We start from the raw sequence: 26,047 nt of genomic DNA, 5'->3' as shown, positions 1-26,047 counted from the left end.
CATTCCTGGCCCCCAGCACCTGTCCTTAGCCCCCAGGACCTGTCCTTAGCCCCCAGGACCCATTCCTGGCCCCCAGCACCTGTCCTTAGTCCCCAGCACTGTCCTTAGCCCCCAGCACCTGCTGAGAGAACCTTGAGCCACCTGCTAAGTCACCTGGAAGTGGAAGATCCCAGCATAGTTTTCCTGGAAACTCTGGTTTAGGGGGACAACTCGGGCCAGGATCTCTTCGTTCAAGGTGAGGGAAGCGATGGCCGCCAGCAGCCAGCAGTCACCTGTGAACACAGCACAGAGCTCCAAGCGGGGGTCTCAGTACCAGGAGGACATCAGACACCATGTGCCCCCTCTGGGAGCTTGAAGCCCAGGACGGGCTGGTGTGGACAGTCCCCACTGAGGGGCAGTTTGGAGGGGGACGCCCTCCCAGCCCGGCCCCCCGCCCCGGCCCCCTCCGGTGTGAGGACGCAGACGCTTGTGGGAGCGCGGGACTCACCGCTGGGCTTGGGCAGCAGAGGACAGGGTAGAGGGGGGAGACAGAGGGATGGGGTCGGGTGGGGAGGCGGGGCTGGCAGGTCGTGAGTGGGGCAGGTGTGGGAGCCTGGCTGGAGCGGGCGCGGGGGCCGAGGGCACATGGCAGTCACTTCTGGGGCGTGGGAGGGCACCGTGCGGGACACAAGAGTGGGGACGGTGGGACGGGCCCCTCCCGTGGCCCACGGGTGACCGAGGCATCACGGGAGCACATGCGCGAGCTGCCACACACCCGGCACCCATGGCAGGTGCTCGGCACACAAGCACCGCGACCGTCCTACGTGGTCGGCTGTGACAGTGCATGGTGGGGGTTCACATTCTCCCCCCAAAGGCCACGGCCGGCTGACCCTCCTCCTATAGGCGTGGGCGTGCTCCTGCCCCCTCCCAGGACAGTGACAGGAGCAGCCCGTCGAGAATGCGCCCTGACAGTTCTTCGACGAGACTCTCCCGCTGGCGCTCGGAAGTGACGGCGTGCCAGCGGCTCTGCAGGGAGTGTCCGCCACCAACGGGAGGCAAATGCATCCTCTTGCTCCTTCGGCTGGGGGTGTGGGGGTGCTGGGGACCTCGTGGCCACCGCTCTCCTCCTGGGAGCCCGCGTCCCTCTGAGACTCCAGCTGCCCTGCACGCTCAGTCTGCGAGGTGTTGGCAGTGCAGACCCTGCCCCGATTCCAGGAGGCGGCCCGGCTGAGGGGGTCGGCTCGGGAAACGTGCCTTGACCTTCACTGGTGCGTCGGCGAGAGTGGACAGGTGCCCCGTGAGTCTGCTCGGTGACGTACAGTCCGCTGCTGCTGTGGGACGGGCAGTCCGAGAACCAGGCCAACTCGGAGGAAGAGGGGCCGGGGATGGAAAGTCCTGCCAGCAGCCCTGCAGACCCTGGATCAAGCCGTACCTGCAGCCCGACCTGCCTTGGACTTTCCTGGCACATGAGTTGATCACCCCCGTTTCCCTGAGCACCAGGGCAGCTGAGACCCTCCTATGTGCCGGCCACTCCCCAGGAGCCGCAGGGCCATTGCCACATCTGTGGCAGCCTGGACGTGCCTGTGACTCTCACTCTTCTTGAGCGAGCGTGAGATTTTCTGGGACTCTCCGCGGTGCTTGAATTGGGTCTGTCGACACGTGGAGGCAGACGGGCTCGTGGACAGCAGGGGCCCACGTGTGGGGAGCCCAGGGACCGAAGCCAGAGCTCGCACATTTCCTGCACAGCCCCCTCGAGTCCCTGAGCCCCCTTAGACGAGCCGCCGGGTCTGTGGGACTGGGGACTCAGGGTGGCCACCGGGCCCCGAGGGGCAGGGCCGCTCAGAGGTCCCGGCTGACGGCGCTCTGTTCTGGGACGTGACTGGGTGCGGGGAGGACTGGCTCCAGGTGACCGTGCTGCCTTTTGGTGTCTGTAGCCTGACATCTAGGTCAGTGCTGACCGCACACCCAGCTCAGATTACCGCTCGCCACCAGATCCGAAGGCTCTTGCCACATCCCGGGAATCAGTGGCCGTGTTCCGTGGCTTCCAGTTTTCTTCCTCCAGGTCTCCCCTGGCCACCCTGGGGGGGGGGCGGAGCAAGGCCCCAGTGCCCCCTGCCCTCTGGAGACAGCGCTCTTATGCCGGGCTATTCCGATGTAGCTGGTCTCCTCCGGAAGGCGTGTCAACCCAGAGTGTTTTCTGGACGGCAGACCTGCGGCTTTGAGAGGTCGACTTCCTTGCTTCAGGTCACACGTCTGGAAGGTCCCAGAAGATCCCACAAGGGGCAGAGAGGCTCCCCTTCCAGCTCAGGCTCTTAACAGCAGTGAGCAGCGAGCGCAGTCAGCATTCTGGATCAGTGTAGTTTACGGAGAACTCGCTGCACCGTTTATGTGTAAGTCTTACGGGGCAATTACCCACGTTAGCGTCACCTTTTGGGGATGAAAAACCGAAGCTCGGGGGCCTGTATACCAGACAGCCAGCCGGTCTCGGAAGCAAATCCTCTAAATCAAATCCCAGGTTTTGTTTAAAACCCGAGCCTTGCCAGAGATTTCTTTTGGTTAAGAGGGTCTGATTCCTTTAATGCAGCAGAGACCACAATAGAAATACCCAACCGCAGCCTAAACTTAAGACTATGGGGTAACAAGCCAGCAGCTCCCTGAAATCCTACATCGTATCTTAACACCCGACACCATGCGCCCGTGAGATCCTGAAACGCGTCGCCTGCCCACTGCAGCGTAAGTCACGGAGGCCACGGGACGGTGGCCTGTCATGGCACCCTGCAGACAACAGCACCAGGAGCACAGCAAACAGGAGGAAACAGGTCAGAGCATTTCACAGCCGAAGACCCGAAACGCCTCTCATCAGGGGCCCCACTAGGGGACCCACGTGGGACCGGGACAGCGGAGTGGCCATCCAAAACATAAAAATCAAGTTCTAGCTCATCTTGTCACAGGAATAAATTCTAAATGAAATAATGTTCACATTGTAAGTATGTATTTTAATACGTTATTGACGTAGTTGATATGTCACTATGGTAAATCGAGCATTTGTTTTAAGGTTTATTTATTTTTGAGAGAGAGACAGAGAGAGACAGAGCGTGAGAGGCGGAGGGGCAGAGAGAGAAGGAGTCACGGAATCTGAAGCAGGCTCCAGGCTCCGCGCTGTCAGCACAGAGCCCGACGCGGGGCTCGAACTCACGAACTGTGAATCATGACCTGAGCTGAAGTCGATGCTCAACCGACTGAGCCACCCAGGCACCCAAACGAGCCATTTGTTTTATTTATATATTTATTGCTTATGTATTTATACCATATATTTAAAAAAAAAATTTTAACATTTGTTCATTTTTGAGTGAGACAGAGCGTAAGCGGGGAGGGGCAGAGAGAGAGGGAGACACAGAATGTGAAGCAGGCGCCAGGCTCTGACTGCCAGCACAGAGCCCGACATGGGGCTCGAACTCACGAACCTCGAGATCATGACCTGAGCTGAAGTAAGATGCTCAACCAACTGAACCACCCAGGCGCCCCTACAAATACGATATTTTTATAAATCCATTGACATTCTGGAAAAGACAACAGGAGAATTCCAGTGAAGACATGTTATCGACTTGTAACCTGGAAGCCATAAGCTTTTTTCTTTAAAGAGTTTTTTATTTTTTTAAGTAATCTCCACCTCCAACGTGGGGCTTGGACTCATGAACAAGAGCCACGCGCTCCAACAGAGCCAGCAGGCGCCCCTGAAGCCATAAACTTTTTATATGACACATTTAACGACGCTAAAGTAAAAAGAAAAAAGTCTACATGGTAAAAATATCATGATCAAGTCAAACTAAGAAAGTAACAAGCAAAAATATCTATTATTCAGATCCCAGACGAGACGTTATATAGAAAGATTTCTAGTAAATGATGAAATGAGAGCTCCGTAGAAAAATGGACAAAGATATAAGCAGTTGACGGAGAAAGGAAAAACCAGTGTCTCGGCCATATTCAGGGCGCCTGGCCGGCTCAGTTGGTGGAGCAGTGGCTGTTCATTTTGGGGTCGTGAGTTCGAGCCCCACACTGGGCACAGAGATCATTTAAAAAAATTTAAAAACCCCGAATGTTGAAGGGTGCTCCCGTCACTCGTCATAAAAGAAATATAAAGGGAAGTTCCCCTGAACCACTTCCACCTCTCAGATCGCACAGTAAGGTCGTGTGGTCCCGGAGGGGCCGGGGGAGACCCACTCGCGCCTGTCCATGAGCAGTCACACCACGTGGAGTGCGTGCCCCCGAAATCCCAGGTGCAGGAGTCGTCCACGGACACGCTCACGTGAACCAAGGACGGTGATAAGTCATTTCCTAGAGCCCTGGTCATCCGTCCACAGAGCGGAGCGACGATGTTCTCTGGGGACACAGACCCGCCTCCGAGAGGTCGCGTAAACCAGAGCAGGGCACAGAACATGCGTAGGACACGCCAGGAAAGGGAAAAAGACAGGTGGGAGAGAAGGTGGGGAGTGCCGTGGGTCCCTCTGTAAGTCCTGTCTTCACAAACTGAAGGTATTTCTGGATGACTGTTGTATGTGTCCTTTGACATAAACGCTAGGGACGTTTTGACGACCTCAACGGATTAGCTGCTCATGTCATCCCTTAGAGTAAGGAGAAAAATAGGTTACTCTCGTTCTTCTAAATGAAAATTATTTCCGGTCGAGGCCTCCCGTAAGAACTGGTCAACCGTCGGCAAGAACAGCTAATCATTTCGCCTCCTCCTGGGCCCCCAACGTGTATCCTGTTGAGAAGTTACCAGGTATTCCTTGAGAAAGGGTTCCTGCGGTCAAGTGCATTTCCACAGGACGGGCAAAGCTAACCAGGTCAAGAGTGGAGGCTGCTTAGAGCTTTCTGGTAATTCTATGGGGTCAGGGGAGAGGGGTGCAATGCATTTCCCACGTCTCCGACCCCGGAACCTTCTGGCTTGCTTGGGGAGGGCGCGTCGGCTGCCGGCCCACCCGGGCAGGGTCCCTGGACTGGGCCCCTCAGAACCAGCTCCTCCTGGGAGTCCGGCGAGGCTCCCCCGTGGCAGTCTGGCATCGGCCCGAAAGGCAGGGGCCTCCTCCGGCAGCTAAGGTCCTTCTGACACGACCTGCGTCTCCTCTCTGGATGGTGACACCAACTTCTTTCCGGATCGTCTTTTCTTCACTGTTTTTCTCTACGGGGTTTACCGTGTGCACTACGGGGAGGGGTTGGGCCCCACTGAGGCGAGGCATGTGCAAATGCTGGCACATTCCGTCCACTTGGTCTAAAGCTGTGACTCACCCTCTCATCCTGGGAGCCCGATGCCTGCCCCGGTCTGTGCAGCGCCCCGGCCGTGGGCAGGGACAAGTGTCAGAGCCGGGTCACTACGGGTCTTTGAACACGCTGGCTGCCGGCCACATCCATCGTTAATGGAGCAGACAAGGCCGTGCCCGGAGGGCTAGACAGACTAGCCCTTCCCACATCCAGGTTCCCGCCCCCTCACACCCAGCTGCACCCCTGCCCGGCCTGTTCTGTCCTGGGAGACACTCGACTGGTACAGGCCTGAGAGGCCTCTCTGGCCTGCTTCCTGCCCTAGAAGCCCACCCAGGTGCCCCAACAGCCCGGGCTCAGTCAGGGAGGAGCTGCCCACAGGCGCCTGCACCCTCTTCCTGAACACAGCATAAGACAGTCCTCGCCCTGCTCGGAGACCGGACCTGAGTAGCGCCCTGGAGAGCGAGGGGGTCCGAGGCCGGGCCAGGGGCAGCTAGAAGGCCAGCATTCTAGAAGTCACCGGGGCAGGGTGCAGGGCCTCAAGGCTGACTTGTCCTTCACTTAGGTGGACAGAGACCCTCCCCTCCCCAGCAGGGACCTCTGGGTCCCCGCACGGGTGTGTGTGCTCCAGGCTGTGTGCGCACCTGTTCCCTCAAGCAGCTGACCTCACTGGAACCTTCTGTCACCTCCCATCGCCTGCCTTCACTGGAACCTTCCGTCACCTTCCGTCACTGGAACTTCCCTCACCTGCCCTCACGGGAACCTTCCTTCACCTTCCCTCACCTGCGCTCTCCGGAACCTTCCCTCACCTCTGTCACCCCTGGAGGTACCTGGGCAGACTCCACCCTCCCCGGTTCCCGTCTGGTTCTGGCTCTGGCTCTCGGCTGCCCTGTCTGCCCGCTCTGCCTGGGTGTGTCCTTCCAGCGTGGCCCCCGCACACCCTGTTCCACGCTGGGCCTTCAGGAACCCCCGACGGCCGGGGTGGGGGGCGGGGACCCAGGTGGGACGAGCGCAGGATGCGGGCTAAGAAGACCGGATTTGAAGCCCGCCCCGCTCGTGGTGTATGAACCCGGGGACATGTCTCCCTTTCTCTGACCCCAGGTTTTCTCGGCCATGCAGGCGGATAGGGAAGCCGAGGTCCATGGGGGGGGGGGGGCTTCAGAGATGAACCCCAAATGCTCTGCGTGAAGGTGAAATGTGAGCACACACCTTCTTCTGGCGGAAGGACCGCAAACGGGAGATGTCTCTGAGGCCGGGGTCTGTGGCCCCGGAAGGGGTGACAGCTGACAATGGGGGTGGGCTTGGGGGGGCCCCTTACAGAACACAACCGCCCCTGCCCCTGCGGGTGGATGACCACGTTCTCCCCATGTGACTTGCCGTGGGTTTTCAGAGGGATTTTTACCCACGAATTTTGTGCCTAAGGCAGAGAGACTTCCTGTACTCATTTATTCACGTGTCTGAGGACTATTTGGTGATGGTCTCTCTGGCCCACCCTCAGGCACCTGCTCCTGGGCTCCAGGGAACCCCTCCCTCCTAACTTGCCTGGGAAAAGTGGGACTGGTTGTGTCTCTGGGTCCTTGGGCACAGCCGCCTCGCCCTCTGGACCCCGACAAAGGCTTGACTGTGTCCAGGGGGGCTCACCCGCCTCCAGGCACCCCCCCATTCCCCACACAGGCCGCGCCCAGGACACGGCCTCCCCGGCCGCCTTATGAATGGCTCCTTCAAGGCCCTTCTGAAAAGGTGAATTCAGACACAGCCGTGTCAGTACATTTCCAGGGCTGTGCTCCCCGGGCCTTCGCCCTCGTCCTGAAGGGCAGCTTGGTGCACGACCGAGGTCACCTGGGGCCCCCTGCGGGGCACGGACAGAGGTTACTAACACCTGCGGCTGCCGGGAGTTTCTCCCAGCGGGGAGCACGGTGATACGTCTGGGTGCTCCCTCTCTGCCCCTGCCATCAGCCCTTCCCTCCGCAAGCAGGAAACTGAGGCACAGAGTCCAGGAGACGCTGGGCTTTTGTCCCCCGTCCCAGCTGTGGGTCCTCACGTCCCAGCACGGCTGCTGTGGCCTGTCCCCAGAGAACGGAAGATTCGTGAGGGCAGGGCCTGTGTCACCGTGAGCACATATGTGTCCGTGTCCATGATGCACACATGCGGCACGCACACACACGCACACACGCACACACACACACACACACACACACATGCACACACCAAAAACGAAGACCGAGGAAGCTCTTCATCTCCGACAGAGCAGACAGCCCAAGGCCAGCCCGCTGCCTCCAGGAAGCCCTCCCAGCCTCAGCACGCCCCACGGTTGCTTCTCTCAGGGCCTGTGGGACCTGCCTATATGGTTCACCCCCAGGGGCGTGGTCACCAACTCCCCTCCCCCACCCCAGGGAATCCGTCTGGATGCATTTCTGACTGTCAGCTTTGGGTGGGGGGCTGGCGCATCTAGTGGGTGGTGGCACAGCCCCCACGAGCACCCGGCCCCCACCGTCCACGGCCCTGAGGCCGGGGAGCCCTGCCCTGCCTCCCGTCCTGCTTGACCCGGGGCTCACTGCCTCGGTGTTTTTCCTTTGCTTTCCGTGGTGACGGCGACGTAAACACCAAACAGACCAAGATGCCGAGGCTGCTTCCGCCCACACTTGACCCTGCAGACACACGTGTGGTTAACAGTGTCCAGCAGCTGGGAGACCCCTCCCCCAGGTCACCCCGGAGCTTCTCCACAGGACGTGCACACCCTGCCAGGGGCCCAGGCCTTGAGATGGTGGCTGATGAGTCACTGGGGGCGTCCCTTCCGTGACGGTTTCATGCCGAGAGCAGCCCAGAAGAGGGAAGAGGGTAGCCGCAAACTGGAATTCCCCCCACCCCCCCACACGACACTCAATCACTTCTCATTTACATCCACGGCTGTGGGGAGGGGATACCCCTCGGGTCCCCTCTTACTCCCACCTGTCAGCCTTGGTTAACCAGCTGGCAGCCAGCAGCCAGTGACCCCTCCCTTCCCCTGCTGGAGCAGGGCCCTAAAAGGAGGCTGGGGGGGGTGGGGGGAGAGCTGAAGACACAGCCCTGAAGTTCCCAGCCTCACTCTGCACTTGCCTGGATCAGGGACGCTCGGAAGGGAGGCCCTGCCGCCCAGACCAGGAGGAAGAAGCCACCAGGTGCCTGTTTCCTCTGCGGTCCCAGCTCGTGGACCCACGCCCCTCCTCCCCCGTCCCTGCTGCCCCCATGGCCCACAGCGGGGAGCCCCTCACCTCCGGAGCCCCTGCGGGCCCTCGCAGCACAGAACGGGGACAGAGCCTCCGGTGGGGGGGGGGGGGGCGGCCAGGTCACATGACAAAGCGGCCCACGAAGCACGGGTCCTTCCCTCTGATGCGGCCCCCCGGCCAGATGGAGAAACCGAGTCGCACAGCTACACGCGCCGCCCCCAGCCTCACCTGAGCTGCTCGTCCCCGAAGACAACCTCCAACCTGCAGCTTCTAAGGCCCATGCCACGCGCCCGTCGGCATTGCCTAGTGTCACCTCAGCCCCGTGGCGTTCGCGGATGAGGACAACGGAGGCCTGAAGACCCCGGGATTCGCCCAAAGCGAGAGCCGAGTGGCCGAGCCGAGGCCACGCTCTGCCTGACGCACACGCACGTGCTCACTCCTGACCCCGCTAGTCACACCTGTTGCGTGGCTCTGGGGGGGACGCACAGGCCTGCGGGGACCGTCCTGCCCGAGGGCAAGGGACGGGAGGCTGGACCCCGACACGGCCCGCTGCGCCACCCCCTGGGTAGCTGCGACGCACACGAGGCTCCTGGCAGTTACACTTGGAAAATTAAACCCAGCTCCTCGCCTGCATTAGTCCCTCCTCAGGGGCTCCCAAGTGGCTCACGGCACAGAGTGCAGACACGGACCCCGTCCTTCAGCGTTGGAGTGCACCCGCCGGCCAGGCGCCGGACGCCGTGTGGACCACCCTCAGCCCGGGGCTCCCTCGCCCGCACTGCCGCTGCGTGGACACTGGTGGGGTGATCCGAGCCAGGCTCCTGGGACCGCGGAGCAGGGACGTTACCTGTCACGGACACGGGCTGAGCCCCGTGGCGGGTGTGGGAGGGACTGGGGTCCGCCAGCAGAGGGTAGCATCCTCTCAGTGTCACAAGTAGCGGGACCTCAGGAAAACGGATCCAAGGGAGCACCCCACAAAGGCCCAGTCACTGTGCCGGCAGGGGGCAGGGGAACCCCATAAAGTCCTCTTGGGCACTCTGGGGCCTCCGCTGCAAGCGTGTGCGGCGAGGGGGCGGGAGATCAGGAGCCCTGCTGTGTGGTGGGCCCGGCTGGGCAGCCAGGGCAGGACAGGGACCCCCCCCACCGGTCCTGCCGAACAGCAGGCCTAGTGCTCCAGACTTCCCGGCGGCAGGAAGGGATCTGGGAGCACACGGGAAGCAAGGCCCTGACGGAGCGTTTACAGCTGGCAGGGGGGCGGTGGGAGGAAATGACTCACGGGCGCCTCACATTTGCTCCGAGAGCGAGAGCGAGAGCGGAGGGGCCCCGTGGGGCGGAGGACGCGCCAGCGGAGAAGCACAAGGGAAGGCACTTACTTTCTCCATCAAAGCAGCTGACACTTAGTTCTTAGTCCTTTTTTCTTTTTTTTTTTTGAGAGAGAGAGAGAGCTCGAGTGTGGGGGAGAGGCAGAGAGAGAGGGAGAGAGAGGGAGGGAGGGAGGGAGGGAGGGAGACAGACAGAGGGCATCCCAAGCAGGTTCCATGCTGTCAGCATGGAGCCCGACTTGGGGCTCGAACCCATGAACCCTGAGATCACGACCTGAGCCAAAATCAAGACTCGGACACTTAACCGACTGAGCCCCCCCAGGAGCCCCAGTCCCAGTCCTTTTTGTTTTTAAACTACACGCATTAGTTTTTAAAAAGGCACCTGCAAATTCCATACAGGGCATCCTGCGACACCCTACAGCACCCTACAACGTCCTGCAACATCCATGCAAAGCAAGGAGAATCTGAACCTGCCACCTGGAAGAGCCAAGCTGACGTGAGTCGACACGTCACGTGGTCGCTGAATGGGATCCCGGCACAGAGTCAGGACGTGAATCTAAAGAAAGTATAGACTTTGCTTAACGATGACAGATATTGACGTAACAAGCGCAGGGACCGTGAGGTGGGGGTGGGGGGAATAGAATTCTCTACTATCTTCCCAATTCTTCTGTGAATCTACAACTGCACTGAAAAATAAAGCCTATTACGTTTCTTAAAAGGCACCTATCATACGAATGACTTTTGAAAACTATCATTTAAATCATCTAGGGGCGCCTGGGTGGCTCGGTCGGTTGGGCGTCCGACTTCGGCTCAGGTCACGATCTCGCGGTGCGTGGGTTCGAGCCCCGCGTCGGGCTCTGTGCTGACGGCTCGGGGCCTGGAGCCTGCTTCTGATTCTGTGTCCCCCTCTCTCTCTGTTCTTCCCCTGCTTGTGCTCTGTCCCTCTCTCTCTCTCTCTCAAAAATAAACATTAACAAAATTTATCTAAAACTGCTTTCCGATACTTACTAGTGGTCAAGTTTGGGGGGGGGGTTGCATGTGTGTCTTCATCTCAGGGCATCTCTGAGGCCACACCATTTGCCCCGTTTCCCCCCATTTTTAGAAGACACGGAGGTTCCGAGTGACGACGCGCCTACGATCTAAGACGGGAGCCCTGGCTGCCACCTCTGTTCGTGTGACCAGGTGCCGCTGCCACAGCGCCCCCTTCCAGATGCTTCCAAGCCTGCTGGCACTTGGCGACAGTGACCACCCCGTGCCCAGAGTCAGGGCGAGAGCTCCGTCAACCACATGTCACAGATGGTCATCAAACCAGGAGCCTCCGAGAGGAAGGCTAAGACAGCCAGACGGTGACACGGCGTGAGACAGCTCAGGAAGGACACGCCAGCAGGGGCGTTCTAAGCGGGCTTATCACACGCAGTTTTGTTTCCGTTCGATCCACTCCAGGGGCTTCACCCCAGGAACGTGAGCTCCGCCGGCTCCTTTCCAGAAGCCCGGTGCTAGTTAAACAAGGTTTAAATCCTGCAACTGTTACAATTTGGCCCTTAAGGTGTCCTAACACTCCGCGGGCCAGTGTGGGGTGCGGGCCGGTGTGGGGTGGGGGCCGGTGTGGAGGGGGGCTGGTGTGGGGTGCGGGCCAGGTGTGGAGCGAGGGCCAGCTGCGTGTGACAGGCCAGGTGTGACAGCTGCCATGTGTGGGATCTCCCAAACCCCAGGGTTGGCCAAGGCTTCTGCCAACTTGCGGGCCTGTTACGTCCCATCGCTCGAGGAGAGGCTTCTATCTTCTGGCGGGGGGGGAGGGGGTGGAAAGGAACGAGGGGGGAGGATGGGGGAGGATTCCCGCAGGTAAGAATGTGCTCGGGCATCTCAGGCATCTGCACACACGCACAGGCCAGGCTCGGACCGGCTGGCCGGGTTCTCGAAGAGGCATTTCCCGTGGGGCTCCTGGGGCGCCCAGCCTGACGATTCACACAGCTGCCCTGACCCCCGGCAGGGCCCGGAACTTTCCAGGCCCTCTTGCACAAGTCTAGCCCAGGGCCTAACGTGACGGCCCCGGGGTCAGACCGTCTGCGCCCGTGGGCCAGACCCCCAGCTCCCCGGGCCTCAACGTCCTCGCCTATACACCGGGAATAATCACAGGGCCGTGGGGACTTTGCTGTCACAGCTCAGCGTCTGGCACCCGGTACTCACTCGGGACACATGGCTGCTCCTGCTTTGGGCACCAGGGCCTGTGCCAAGCGGGCCAGGAGAGGAGGTGCAGTTCAGGTCAGTTTTGCTCCCGACGGAGCCGTGTAGGGGGCAGGCTGAAGCCGGTAGGGGACACAGGTCTACGGGAGCGGACATCCGCCATTTACCACGAGTGGATTCTGTGAGCATCTTAGACAACTGTCCAGACCCCTCCACAGACTCGGGAGTTTCCCACCGACGTGGGACGCGGCCAGCCCTCCGCCTCAGACCCGCGCCCACCTGCCTGCTGTACGTGCACGTGACACCCACCAAGGCCGCCTCCCGCTGTCGTGATGCCACAGCGAGCGGAGGACGCCCTGGGGCCTGAACTTCCTCCAGCAGACAGCGTCCTCTTCCCTCGCACTGAGTCCCCATCCAGGTCCCTGAGCCCGGAGACCAGAGTCGTCCCCTGGCCCTCAGCCCGCAGCCCGCCATGTCACAGGCCGCGAGCAAGGCTGTCCCCAGGGGGTGGAGGCCAACACCCCAACAGCAGCCCAGAGCAGGGGGCACAGGGGGCCTAGGGGCACACTGGCACATCTGTGAGCCTCGGTGTGGACCCCTGGGTGGGGGGAGGGGGAGAAATTCCAGGAAGCTTCTGGAAATGGAAATCACCGGGCTTCCTGAGAGGGGAGGGAAGATGGGGCCTCGCAGACAGGACCCCGCAGCCCCTTCAGATGCCTCACTTACCCAGGGCTCCTTGGCAGATGTCTGTGCGGGTGGCTCCTCCAACAATAAACTCGGGGTCGTCGCAGATCTCCTGGGAACGAGACCCACAAGGTGCCATCAAGCCACCAGCACACGCTTTTGCGGTCAGGACACCTCGGTTCCCGGTGGGCGCAGCAGGCGCCTTCCCCCCTTCCACTCCCCCCTCGGAGAAGTTCTGCAGTTATAGACAGACCACCCTGGGTCCTTATCATTCCCCTGCTCCGTGGAACCCCAGCGCTCGTGTCGCCACGCCCGGGGCCACGATGCCACCTCTCTGCCACGTGTGGAGTCCCTTCAGCCTCCGGAGCTGCCCCGCCAGCCACACCAGCCCCCTTCCTCTGTCCCTGCACCTCTCCCCGCCCAACTCTCTGTTTCGCCTCAGACCACATTTCATGACTCACTGCCGCCTCCTCCAGGAAGCCCTCCTTCACCGCCCAGCCCTGGCTCATCTCCGGGATTCTGGGCCCCAGCGCACTTGTACTCTGCGGTTTGGTGTTTAGTTGTGCCCTGTCTGGTGGTGCTGCTGGGTATGTGCAGGGGAACTTTCTAGCCTTCTGAATTCATTCACGGGGCCAGGACACTTGCAGCATCCACGTCCTGTGAACCTGCCGTAGAGCAGGGCTGCGTGTGGCGCTTTATCTCACGGAGCCCCTCCAGGAACACAGACGGGCGCGTCCCCATTCTGCGGGTGAGGACGCAGGCGAAGGAGATAAAACCACGGAGAACAATGTGTGGGAAGTTACAGCGAGCGCTCTGTGACAGAGGGCACCGGGATTTGAACTCACGGGCACACAGCCAGCTCGTTCTGCTCCGGAGCTCCTCTAACTGATTAGCAACAGGTCTCTGAGGGCGTTCAGGCCTCGGGATTGTCCCGCAAGTGGCCTGGTGGGAGCCACTGTTGAACCGTTCTGGCCCCTCCTGCCGCCCTCCCTCGGTGTTTCCGGATTCTGAAGCGCTCACCCCACCCCAGAGCCACAGAGGAAGCCGGGGCATAAATCAGGGTTCTCATCAGCTCCGGCAAACCCGGTTTGCAAGGGCTCCACCCCACGGCCCCCGGAGCGCCCCTCCGGTCAAGCAGGAGCCTTTCCCGGGTGTGCCCCAGTCCGGCCCCCGCCCTGCAGCCGAAATCTACAGCAAAGCACATTCCTTTCGTGCCCAGGTCGGTCTGTTTCGGGGGACAGACAGTGAGAACGAGCTTCTGCCGAGGCGAGCTCCCCGCCAGCCGAGCACCCCTGCAGCAGACTAACCTGCACACGGGGCTCCCGCCGCTGTTCCTCCGTGTGCCGGGTGCCTAACCCCAATGGATTTTTCCAGGGGGCTGCAGGGGCAGCCCTGTCAAAGAAGGCTCCAGGGGTGCTTAGAAAACTGACCCTTGTGCCCAGCATGGGGGCACTGGATTCAACACGGCTGTGACAGTCCCAGGGGGGCGGCCGAGGGTGTGGGGTCTGGATTTACACCACCGGGGTCGGAACCCAGGCCCTGCCACTTTCGTGGGTTCTAGGACTCTGGCAAGTTCCTTCCCCTCCTTCGGCCTCAGTTTCCTCATCTGTAAAATGGGGACGGTGTGACAAGTATGCTGAGACGCCTCTGTGAGCGCTCCACAGACATCACCTGTTATTATTATCAGGGGAGGACAAGTTGCTGATCCTCCCGGAGCCCAGAGGCAGGAGAAGCAGGTTTGAGGCGGTGTAAGCGAGTGAACCTCTCGGGGAGGTTTGTGCTCAGGGAACAATGGGACTCACGCCTGTCCTAGCTGTGGTTTCCTGCCTGCGTAACTGCAGCCCCCTCCCCAGCCCGTGAGCTCCAGGCCTGGGAAGGAGCACACCCTCTGCCCTCCTGCGCCGACCCCTCCCTGCTCTCCCTTCCTGGGGACCCTGTTCCCCCACCTCCTCCTCTCTGCCTGTCTCCCGTCCCTTCCTCCTCCTTGACTCAGCACAGAGGTCGTTCTCACCTGCCACAGCCTCTCAACCCCCAAATCCGGCCCTGCCCACCACTAACCTGTCCCCTTCCACAGACACCCTCAGAATGTAGCTGGGACACTCCCCCCTTGGAGGCCATAGCAGCCAGGCGCTGCACCCCTTCCCACGGCACTTGCCCTGTTAAAGTCACCAATGACCTTGCTCGTGTCCAAATCCGGGGGCCATTTTGTCTCCCCTGCTTGACCCCAACCACGGCGGTGCTGGAGAAGTTAGGGCGGAGGCAGAGGGCAGTTGCAAGCCGAGGGCTCTGCACACCCACAGACTGGACAGCCTCCTGGTTCCACCCCGGACACCCGTGAGAGCACATATTAACTTTTGCAGGCCCCCATTTCTTCAACCACAGAATGGGACCGTAACAGCCTCCCCTAAGCAGGGGTCCTGAAATGGCTCCAGGCCTCTTTCCTGTCTGGAAGCCCTACAGGCATTTCCACCTGCCCCTAAAGTCGAAAGAGGCAGAAACTATATGCACTGTGCCTGGTACACAGTAGGTACTCAGTTAATGCTTACGGAATGAACGCAGGAGTTAAGTGAAGGAGTGTGTAAACGCACTTTGTAAACTGTGAGTGAAGCGCTATGCTAATGCCAGGGGAATGCGCTCTCTTCTCGACCACTTCCACAACTATAATTTCAGAGGAAGCTCGTTACACTCCTGCATTCATTCACTCACTCATTCCGCGAAGAATCGCCATCTCCCTGTTCACGGACATATTCCAAACACTGGAGACAGAGCCCGGCATTGAATATGTGCTCCGTAAATATTGCTGGATGGGTGAATGGATGTTGCAAAGAGCATTAGCCCTGCTGGGCTCTGGGGTGTATCGGTGAATGATACACATGCTGGCCCCCTGGTCCCCCCAGTTCAGTAGGAAGGACCATAATATGCAACTGTCTCTCTAAATTGTGAAAATACCTGAGGGAAGTCCACAGGGCTCAGTGATGAATAACAAAAGATAAAGAGAGATAAATAAAGAGAAAAACATTTAGGCAACATGTTTCCTTTTAGATGAAGAAATGGAGGCGGAGAGGGTAAATGGTTCAGGCAGGGTCACCCCTCAGGTGACAGAGAATGAACTCAGGGTCCGGGGCATTCCTACAGCACTTGCGGCCTATGGGGAGCGGGGGGTTTGGGGTACCAGGAGGTGACCTGGGAGGTACAGAGGAGTGGTCGCAGGGCAGCAACCTTACTCTCCAGTCAGGAATCTAGAGGCTGGATCCTTGTTTAGGTCTGGTGGGGGAAGCCCATGAAGTCTGCAGAGGTGCAGGTGGCAGGGAATCCAAGGCCAGCTGGGGTTGGGGGGGCGGGGGGGGGGGGCGCGACCACATCAGAGGGCAAGCTGTCCCAAGGCCTGCCAGGGCAGGAGGTACAGGACAAGGGAGCTTAGAGGGGCCCCGAGCTTCCCCAGGGACGATTGTGGGCCAGGCAATGAGGAGGAACATTTGGCCCTTGCTGCACCACCCCAGCCCTTCCTTAATCATCAGGGTAAATATTTGGCCGAGGTCTGGCCAGCTCCCATCTGGAAAACTAAACAGGGAACTCTGATTGGACACATGTAACCACCACGCATGAGACAGTCCTCACTCACAAAGGCCCCAGGCTGTGGATCCCGCCCTCCCCGAAGCAGACCGAAGCAGACCGAAGCAGACCGAAGCAGAGTTGGAGCCCCCCTTTTCCTGGTCACATACTGCCTGCCTCCCAGCTCCCTCCTTTCCCCGCAGCCCCTCCTCCCGCCATCTCCCCACGGGACTCCGATTAGTTTCCTCGGGACCCCCTGACGTCACCGCGACTTTCCGTGGAGTCCGAAGGCGGCTCCCCGGTTGGGCCTGCTAACCGCGCTGGAGGGCAGGGCGCGCCGGACCGGCCGGGGCAGCGCCGGGGCGGGGAGGGGCCGGGCCGCGGGGCGGACGCGCGGGCGCCGAGTAACGGGGAGGGGCGCGCTCCCGGCGGCCGGCGCAGGCCCTCGGCCGGAGGCCTGGACCCCGCACCCCGCACCCCCTGTCCCGCCCCCGGACTCCTCCCCGGACTCCCTGCCCCCTCGGACTCCTCCCCGGACCCGCGCACCCCTCCCATGCCCCCGAGTTCCCCCCACCGCGCACCCCGCCGCGCCGCCTACCGTGGGCCGCTTCCACACGATGCCCTGCGTCTTGCTGGAGTAGGGTCCCAGCTCCTTGAAGCCCAGGGAAGAAGGGATGGCCGGGAAGGAGGGGTCCTGGAAGAGCGTCCCGGCCTCCAGGCACTCGTCCCGCAGCGCCTCGTAGTCCTGGTTGAGGTACTTGATGGCCTTTTCGTGCGAGCCCAGCCCGTCGGCTGCCTCTCGGTCCTTCGCCAGCTTGGCCGCGATGCCGGCCATGGTGGGGGTCTGGGCAGGGGCGCGGCGAGCGAGGGCCGGTTCTGCAGGGGCGCGGCGAGCGAGGGCGAGCCTGTGTCTGCAGGGGCGCGGCCGGGCCCGGTGCGCTGCGGCTGGACTGCGGTCTGCAGCTCTGCAGGCTGTGATTCCCCCAGCGGGAGGCGCCCCCTCCCGGCGGGGTGTGGCCTCGGCGCCGTGGGGTGTGGCCTCCGGGAGGGGTGTGGCCTCGGCGCCGCGGGGTGTGGCCTCCGGGCGGGAGTGTGGCCTCGGCGCCGGCGCCGTGGGCGGGGGTGTGGCCTTCAGGAGGGATGTGGCCTCGGCGCCGCGGGGCGTGGCCTCCCGGTGGGGGTGTGGCCTCCCGGCGCGGAGCACGGTTGGGGCGGGGGTGCCTCCCCGCGGGGGTGACCTCGGCGCCGTGGGTGGGGTCCGCCACCTGCTGCCGGACCTATAGCTCACTCCGCACCCCCAGGGCAGTAAGGAGGGGGGGGGACTAGATTCGCTGCCATCAGTTAGTCCCCGACTTTGTGCCAGACACTGTCCCAGCGGCTGTGCAGAGGTCACCTCGTGGGAGCCTCGCAGCGACGCCCTGGTCTCACAGGTGCGAGCGCCCGGCCCACCCACTACCACTGTCGCACACCTGGCCACCGGCAGCACCGGGTTCCAAGGCCTCCAGGCCTGTGATGATCACGGGCAGGGCTGCCGGGCTGGCAAATACAGACATCTTCGCAGGTGAATTCGAATTTCAGGTTAACACCAGTGTTTTTTTAGTGTAAGTGTGCCCCAGATACTGCAGGGACGTACTTACACTAAAAGGCTCAGTCGGTGGAGCGTGGGGCTCTTGATCTTGGGGTCATGAGTTCGAGCTCCACGTGGAGAGTTGGTGATACAGATTACTAAAACACAGGTAATGGTTGTTTGTTGAAACTCACACTGAATGGGGGGCTTGTGTCAATACTGGCGGAGTGTTCGGAGAACAGTGTAGGGTGTCCGGTCCTGGGACAGAGCTGGGACGGCGCGGGTGTCCGGTCCTGGGACAGAGCACGGACAGTGCCGGGTGACCGGTCAGGGACAGAGCGTGGATTGGCAGCTCCCCGGGGGGACTGGGTGGCCCAGGCCTGCATGTCCTGCATCTCCCTGGCACTGATAGGCAGGTGTCTGTGTGTCAGTGGGAAAAGGGGTGGATTAGCCCTCAGTTACCCTGTCCACCCTATCCTACGGGCCATGTGACCTTGTCTGGAAGACTTTTTATTTATTTGTTTGTTTGTTTTAATTTCATTATTTTTTTAAAGCTTAGTTATTTATTTTGACAGAGACTGAGTGAGCCTGAGAACAGGGGAGGGCAGAGAGAGAGGGAGAGAGAGAATCTCAAGCAGGTCAGCACAGAGCCCGACGCGGGGCTCGAACTCACAAATCGTAAGACCATGACCTGAGCTGAAATCAAGAGTCGGACGCTTCACCGACTGAGCCACCAGGCGCCCCTCAATCCTGCATTCCTAACTGGCTTCTCTTTTAGTTTCTCCTTTGAACTATTAAAAAACAAAAAACAAAAAACACCTACTAGTTCCCTCCTTCTTTAATGAGTTAAATAAAATCTTGGACATATGTTCATCTTATATTTTCATGGGAGTCATTATTTTATTTTAAGAAAGTATCTTTTAACACACTTGTGCGCAGGCCTCAGTGTTAACTTCCTGTTTACAGGTGTCATGGGGAGTAGGGGGCATCTTCATTCCGTGTCCTCCACAGAGGGAACAGGGACCAGCAGGGCTTAATGGGGTGCAGGTTTTAATTTAACATAAAAAAGCCTGCACACTGGCCCGCACCGGTGAACGGACTGCCTTGTGACCCTGGGTACAGCCGCACTGGGGTGCTCCCAGGATGGGGGGGGTCCCCGAGTTTGCGGCACATCAGAACCACATGAAAGCATGTGGTTACAAATGCAGACTCCAGGCCTGCCACCCCCAGATGCTGATTCCATAGGAAGTGCTAAGGCTTTGATGGTTGAGGACCAGCAAGGTGGGGCTGTGGGGTCAAGGACAGGCCACCCCAGAATGTGCCCCTGTGGCAGAGTGATTATTCCAGAGAAACACCAGGCCCAAGGGCCTTCAGACCCTCCTCCTTTCAGTGGAAACAAACCCCCACGTGAAAAATACCCTTCCTGCTGTAACAAGTGAAAAGACACACCCTCATCACCAGAGATGGGGCCTTGAGCGCCGAGAAAGCGGTGGAAACAAACCTGCTGACTTTCTTACTCGTCCATGACCTCAGCCCAAACTGCAGAGAATTCCATACTGGTTAAAGCTCACAAACCCCTGTTTTCCTTAACCTGTCAATTCCTCACAAACTTCTCGTCTCTTTGTCTACACCGTGTAAAATCTGCCTGACTTGGTCATCTCTTGGGTCCCAGTTTCATTACTGGGCCTCTGTGCGTGTGTTCTGTGCGTGTGTGAAGCAGCTTTGGGCCTTTCCTCTGTTGATCCGTTCCGTGTAAATTGAATTCCTTTTTTTTTTTAATGTTTAATTTTTTAGAGAGAAAGAGAGACAGAGTGTGAGAGGGGGGAGAGGCGGAGAGAGAGGGAATCACAGAATCCGAAGCAGGCTCCAGGCTCCGAGCTGTCAGCACAGAGCCTGACGCTGGGCGGGCTCGAACTCACAGACTGTGAGATCACGACCAGAGCCGAAGTCGGATGCGTAACCGACTGACCCACCCAGGTGCCCCTCAGGGAGATTAGTATCTAAATGCAAAAATCTTCCCATAAGGAGGGTAAGTATCAACCATTTGCCATGTGAGCAGTGAAACTTACCAAACACCTTTCTTTCTCCCTTCTTCTCCTTCTCCTTCTCCTTCTCCTTCTCCTTCTCCTTCTCCTTCTCCTTCTCCTTCTCCTTCTCCTTCTTCTTTTTAGTGTTTATTTTTGAGAGAGAGCGAGCGCATGAGCAGGGGAGGAGCAGAAAGTGAGGGAGACACAGAATCCGAAGCAGGCTCCAGGCTCCGAGCTGTCAGCACAGAGCCTGACCCGGGCTCAAACTCACGGACTGTGAGATCATGGGCTGAAGTCAGATATTTAACTGACTGAGCAACAATCCCAGTGCCCCCATGTAAATTGATTTCTTAGTCCAGCCGAGGACTTGGAGGGAGGAGGAAGAATTCCCCCTCCCCAAAAGGGCCCTGCCGCTGGGGGAGGGGGTGCTGCCACTGGGTGGGGGCCTTGCTGCTGGGGGGCAGGTGACCTCTGAAACCCTTTCTAGCCAAACACCGCATGGCCTGAGGGCTCGCTGGCAGGTGGCCTGACCCAGCCTGGAGGTTTATTTCCAACATCATCAGGTACTGGTTTCTTCTTGGCGTCAAAGCCAGCGCTGGCTTGTTCTCGAGGCTGTTTCCGTAGGGAGTGGCTGCATTCTGAAGGAACTCTCTCTGCCCCTCAACATCTTTTGGAGACTGCCTGTTGCTTTTCACTTACTAAATTTCCCCGGAGAGGCAGGAGCCTAGGATTTGGGAATCGCATTTTGCCACCTGGAGTATTTATTCAGATTCAAGAACTGAGCCCTTGGGGTGCCCGGCGGGCGGGCTTAGTCAGGGGAGCTAACTCTTGATCTCAGGGTGGGGAGTTCGAGCCTCACACTGGGTGTAGAGGTGACTTTAAAAATAAGGCCTTAAAAAAAAAAGGAAAGAAAAGAAAAAGAACTTAGCCCTTTGCACCAAACGCTTTAGGAGCGGAGTCACCGGGCACCCCTTTCTATGGAGTGACCCTACATTTGAGGGTTTGGGTTTGTATTCGCCAGTATCGTCCCTGTCCCCCATCGATGGCCAGGTGCTGCTGCCTGCCTTGGATGACACGGGGCCACCGGTGTTGGCTTCCAGCTCGTAGGTTTAAGGAGAACACAGGAAGCTGTTAACTTGCTTACTGTCTGACTTCTGATTTCCCCTGGGCTCCCCGGATTTCCTCCTGGCCCCGGGCTCTTGGGAGAAGACCTGTCCACCTGGCCAGTGTGACAGAGCAACCAGGGGCACTCCTGCCAGACTCCTGGAGGCCAGCTGAGCCCCGGGGGATGAGGTTCCTCCCGGCCTGGCCTGCACTGCTCGTCCTCTACCCGACCCAGGACCCGGACCCAGGACCCAGGACCCGGACCCAGGACCCAGGACCACCAGCTGGCCGCCCATCAGCCTCCAGGCCTCTGCACACAGGGCTGTCCTCACAGAAGACCTTCGCTGTCCTGAGGGACTCAGATTTATTTCAGACACGCACAACAATTACTGCCTCCCCCACTGGACAAGTGACAGTTTTTAAAACCTGAACCAACAGCGTTCTTTATATTTTCGGAGCCTCTCACACGACGCTGTCTCACCGGATCCGGCAAAATCCCATCTCTTTCGGACCATACAATCCCTCGCACAGGAACACACACACCCTAGGGCCTTGCCCTGGAGAACCTTCCTGCCATGACTCACCCAGGCCTGGGCAGTGGGTGAGTCACAGAGGCTGGGATCACCCCAAGCGGGTGGGGCCCCGGCTTTGAGGGCCAGCCGTGTGTGTGTGTGTGTGTGTGTGTGTGTGTGTGTGTGAGTGTGAGAGACACACAGAGACACGGAGAGAAATGGAGACCGTGTGTGTGTATCAGAGACAGAGACAGGGAGAGACGTGTATTTGGAAGGGGACACATTCTTCCCCACAATCACAGGCAGGGAAGGGGTCGGTGGGGTGTGGTCTTCTAGGCCAGCCTATTGGGGCCTCTCTGCTCCGGCGACTGGAATGTTCTGGTCCTTGCGAAACACCATCACCGATGCCTCAGGAAGACGTGATAAGAAGGAAGTGTGCCAGGTTTCAGTTAGCGCGGGGGAAGGGGTCTTGTGTATTTGTGGGTTTGTCTGCTGGGGTCTGTGGTTGAGCAGAGGGCTGGCTCACACACACACACACACACAGGTGTCTTTCCGGGTTAGCGTTTTCCTTTTCCTTCCCTGGGCAAACCCTCACAACAACCCTATGACACAGGTCTTGTTACGTTTTCCACATTTGCAGATGAGGAAACTGAGGCACCCAGCGGTTCAGTGCCTTCCCCGGGGGCACCGGGCGGGTGCTGAGTGTCGCCTTCGGGAACCTCGGCCCTGAACGCGGGCGTGTGGTGTGCTGGGCCAGTGCGGGGTGGGGGGGAGGACGAACCCTCTTGGCTGCCACCCTCCACACTGTGCAAGCCGCAGTGGCCACGGTCAGCCATGGGGTCCCCGACCCTAGGTCCAACCCCGGCTTCTCACTGTCCCTCTCCAGCCCGGCTCAGCCTGCGTCCTGTGTACATGATCGGGCGCTTCCTGCCTCGCAGCCCACCCGGCCTGCACCTCCTGCTCCCAGCCTCCCACCTCCCATCACCGCCGAGTGTAAACGCAGTCAGTGCTCGCCCAGAATAGCCGGGTACTTCCCCTGGCCCTGGCCCCGGCCGAGGCCTCTGTCTCCTCTGGAGGCTAGTCCCCCCCTCCCTCTGTCTCTCCCACCCCCCCCGCCCCCCGCACCTTACACACACAGATTTATTGTTTATTTATTTTTTATTTTTTACTTTTTTTATTTAAAAAAAATTGTTTTTAACGTTTATTTATTTTTGAGACAGGGAGAGGCAGCATGAACGGGGGAGGGTCAGAGAGAGAGGGAGACACAGAATCTGAAACAGGCTCCAGGCTCTGAGCTGTCAGCACAGAGCCTGACGCGGGGCTCGAACTCAAGGACCGCGAGATCATGACCTGAGCCGAAGTCGGATGCTTAACCGACTAAGCCACCCAGGCGCCCCAGATTTATTGTTTAGAATACTAATGTGAGTTTCCAGGCACAGCTAGTGGTGCCCAAGTCAGTCTCCACACGATTTATGATTTAATCTCGGTGGGGTTTAAAGCCTGGAAAGCCGTTTCTTTGCGTCGGTCCCTCGTACCGATTGGGTCAGCGCCAGGGCCCAGCCCAGGCGGTCACTGCCTGAGTGTCGGGCTCTTCCTTGGCCCCGAGAGAGGCTCTGCCCAGCAGTTCCCGGGAGAGAACACGAGACCCTGCCCGGGGCCAAATAAGGGAATGTTACAAAAGGGGCCTCCCCGTCGAGTCTGGGTGTGAGTCACTTCTGAGCCATGTGGCCACACAGTGTCTGACTCAGAGATTCTCCAGCTCTTAGCAGAGGTGGAGGAGGAGGGCTGGACCATCTCCTTGTCCAACCCCCGCGGATGGGGAGCCGAGGCCAGAGCAGAAGGTCCGGCAGCCCCAGGGGAGCGCGCGGGCCTGGGTCCGGACACACAGAGCGGCTACGCCCAGCCTCTGTCCCTGTGCCTCTGACCCAGCTGGGGACACCTCTGCTTCCTGACTCACACTCAGAGGGGAGTGTCTGGGAGGGATTTCCTTCCGCCCCAGCAGTCCAGAAACTGCTCCAAAATGCAAGTCACGGCAAGACAGGGATGCTCCCTAAGCAAGACGGGGGTGCTCCCTAATGCAAATTCTGTGGTGTGGATTTACTATAAATCCAAAAGCACAATAAGGAACAATTAGAACTATAACCTCGGCACTTTCTGTGACTTCTCTGCTCCCGCCTGCCACACGTGTCTGTGAGTCCGATTCCCTGCTGGCCTGAAAGTGCCCCAACTGGACGGACTTTCTTTGTGGCCTCGTGGTCCTGGCGTAGCGCCTGACCGTGGGCCCCAGGATCCCCGAGGCAGAGCCCGCTGGTGTGTTCAGGGTTCGCGTCCTTGGCCCAGGGTGGGGGAGGTGCAGCTTGGGGCCCCGCGTCCCGTTGAAGGGTCTCCCAGTTGACAGCCTTGAGGAGCTCTGATTGAATGCCCACCACGAATGTTCCCACCCTCTGTGTTTAGGGTGAGGTGTGCACCCTCTTCCTCAGAGAACCGGAAGATCTGTCCCCTGGGGGGGGGGGGGGGGTGACCTGTGCTCGGGACAAAGGTGAGACAAGGCCCTGCTAGCATTTCCTGCCGCCTTCCTCCTCCTCCTCTGTCAGCGTCAGCGGCTGGGCTGGCCGGCCCTTCCTTCAGGCGCTGGTACAGGGCTGGGGAGTCTGCTCAGGATGCACAGCCCCCCCCCCCCCCCCGCCCACTTCTACCCCAGGATCATTTCCAAGCCAACAGAGTAACTCAGGGACTCCCCAGGCCTGTTGGGAATTCATGAGTGGCGTTGGGGAGGGGGTGAGGATCGTGCTGGTGTGAGGGGCCAGGGGAGGACAGACGTGAAGCCTGGAGGTAGGGACAGACTGCGTCCCCTAGGGCTTGTAAGGGCAGGGAGGGAGTCAAAGGAGGGTTGGCGGGGGAGGGTCCTCGTCGACGGAGGGGTGGGGGTGGCTCCTGGCTGCAGGGGGCAGGGGTCTGGGCAGGGACTGTGGCCCCCCAGCCCTCCTCCCCGGGTCCTGCTGGAATAGGACTGATGGGCTGGAAGACAGCTGTCCCCACGGATCCTACCCACCCCCCCCCCCGGCTGTCCTCACAACGGATCCCAGGCTACGGGCTCCCTGGTGAGGAGACACCCCCTCCCCACCCTTTTGGGCAGCCGGATGGTTGGTTGGAGCCTCAGAGTCCTAACAGCCCCGGAGATGTCCCGAACGACAAACCTGAGCCTGGGGTGACCCTTCGCACCCAGGAGCTGCTCTCCTTCCCGGCCTGCGGGGCGTAACCACCTGGCCGGGGCGTCCTCGGCGCCTCGTCGGCTCCACCGTGCGGCCGAGCGCAGCATTGTGGCTTCAGAGCCGGAGAAACCCCAGTTGAGCAGCGAAAGGCTTTGGATACGTTTCAGTATAAACAACTGAAATGGAGAAAGTGTGTTGGCGGGGTGGGGGTGGGGGGGCCACAGAGGCAGATTGTAAAGCTCTCTGGTGGGATCCCGCCCCGCCCCTTTGTCTCCTCTCTAATCTGTCTGTGTCTGTGTCTGTCTCTGTCTGCCTATCTATCCAGATATCTGTTAGCTACTATCTATCTATCTATCTATCTGCTATCTATCGATCTACTATCTATCTAGATATCTGTTATCTACTATCTATCTATCATCTATCATCTGTGTATCTATCTATCTATATAATCTACTATCTATCTGTCTATCATCCATCTGTCTCTATCTATCCATCTATCGATCGATCTATCTTTCATCCATCCGTCTTCCTCTCTCTCTTCTATCTACCCGACCATCACCTACCACCTGTCTACCGATCCGTTGATCTGACCATCCATCCACCTGTCTGTGTAATGTGTGGTCACGTGCAGCTCTGGGCTTCAGCCGTGAACAGGACTCAGGCCTGGGCTCACAGAGGATCTAGGTGGCCGTGATTAGCCCTGATCATTGCTGTGGTGGGAAGTGCCTACTGAGGACCCTCACTCAGACTTGGGGAGACTTGGAAGGTTCCAGTGAGGAAGTCATAACCAAGCAGAGGCCCAGAGCTGGCTCAGCACCTGTGAGGTGGGCGGGCGACGGGAGAGGCCGCCGAGGAGAGTGGAGATGTCTGGACAAGTCCAGACCTCGAGAACAGGGCTTCAGCCAACACTTTTAACTTGAGTGTGGCAATCGGCTTTTGGGGCAGGAGGGCTGGGTGCCTGCCAGCCCGGTGGTGGACACATCTGTGTGCTCCCCAGCTAACAGGCCCACCTGAGGATTTCTGTTTTTGTTTGTTTGTTTATTTATTTATTTATTTTAACATTTTATTTATTTTTGAGACAGAGAGAGACAGAGCATGAACAGGGGACGGTGAGAGAGAGAGGGAGACACAGAATCTGAAACAGGCTCCAGGCTCTGAGCTGTCAGCACAGAGCCCGATGCAGGGCTCAAACTCACGGACTGCGAGATCATGACCTGAGCCGAAGTCGGACGCTTAACCAACTGAGCCACCCAGGCGCCCCAGGATTTCTGTTTTTAAATGATAGTTTTATTCATTCATTTATTCACTCATAAGTAATCTCTATGCCCAACGTGGGGCTCGAACTCACAACCCCAAGATCCAGAGTCGCATGCTCTACTGACTGAGCCAGCCAGGCACCCCGGATTTTCTTATCCTTTAGGAAAATGTAATTTTGTTTGACTTGT

The 26,047-nt window shown here is 59.3% G+C and overlaps 1 protein-coding gene across 2 annotated transcripts in view; it reads right to left on the bottom strand.

The window, feature by feature from the left end:
• The window catches only part of CAPN2 (calpain 2), a 37,425-nt gene extending 20,253 nt beyond the window's left edge, over positions 1 to 17,172 (bottom strand). Inside the window, exons 1-3 of one of the 2 annotated variants that reach the window (XM_049633780.1) lie at positions 16,779 to 17,172; positions 12,671 to 12,740; positions 154 to 272 (exon numbers count right to left, since the gene is read on the bottom strand). In XM_049633780.1, the coding sequence (XP_049489737.1) occupies positions 154 to 272; positions 12,671 to 12,740; positions 16,779 to 17,015 (426 nt within the window). In that variant the 5' untranslated portion in view covers positions 17,016 to 17,172. The remainder of the gene's footprint in view (positions 1 to 153; positions 273 to 12,670; positions 12,741 to 16,778) is intronic. The other variant, XM_049633781.1, reaches the window with a different exon arrangement.
• Between the last annotated feature and the right edge of the window lie 8,875 nt (positions 17,173 to 26,047).

This window comes from Panthera uncia, chromosome F1 (genome assembly GCF_023721935.1).
Source record: "Panthera uncia isolate 11264 chromosome F1, Puncia_PCG_1.0, whole genome shotgun sequence".
Classification (NCBI taxonomy): Eukaryota; Metazoa; Chordata; class Mammalia; order Carnivora; family Felidae; genus Panthera; species Panthera uncia.
The sequence above is the reverse complement of the archived record's forward strand: the minus strand, read 5'-3'. Positions and strand labels throughout refer to the sequence as shown.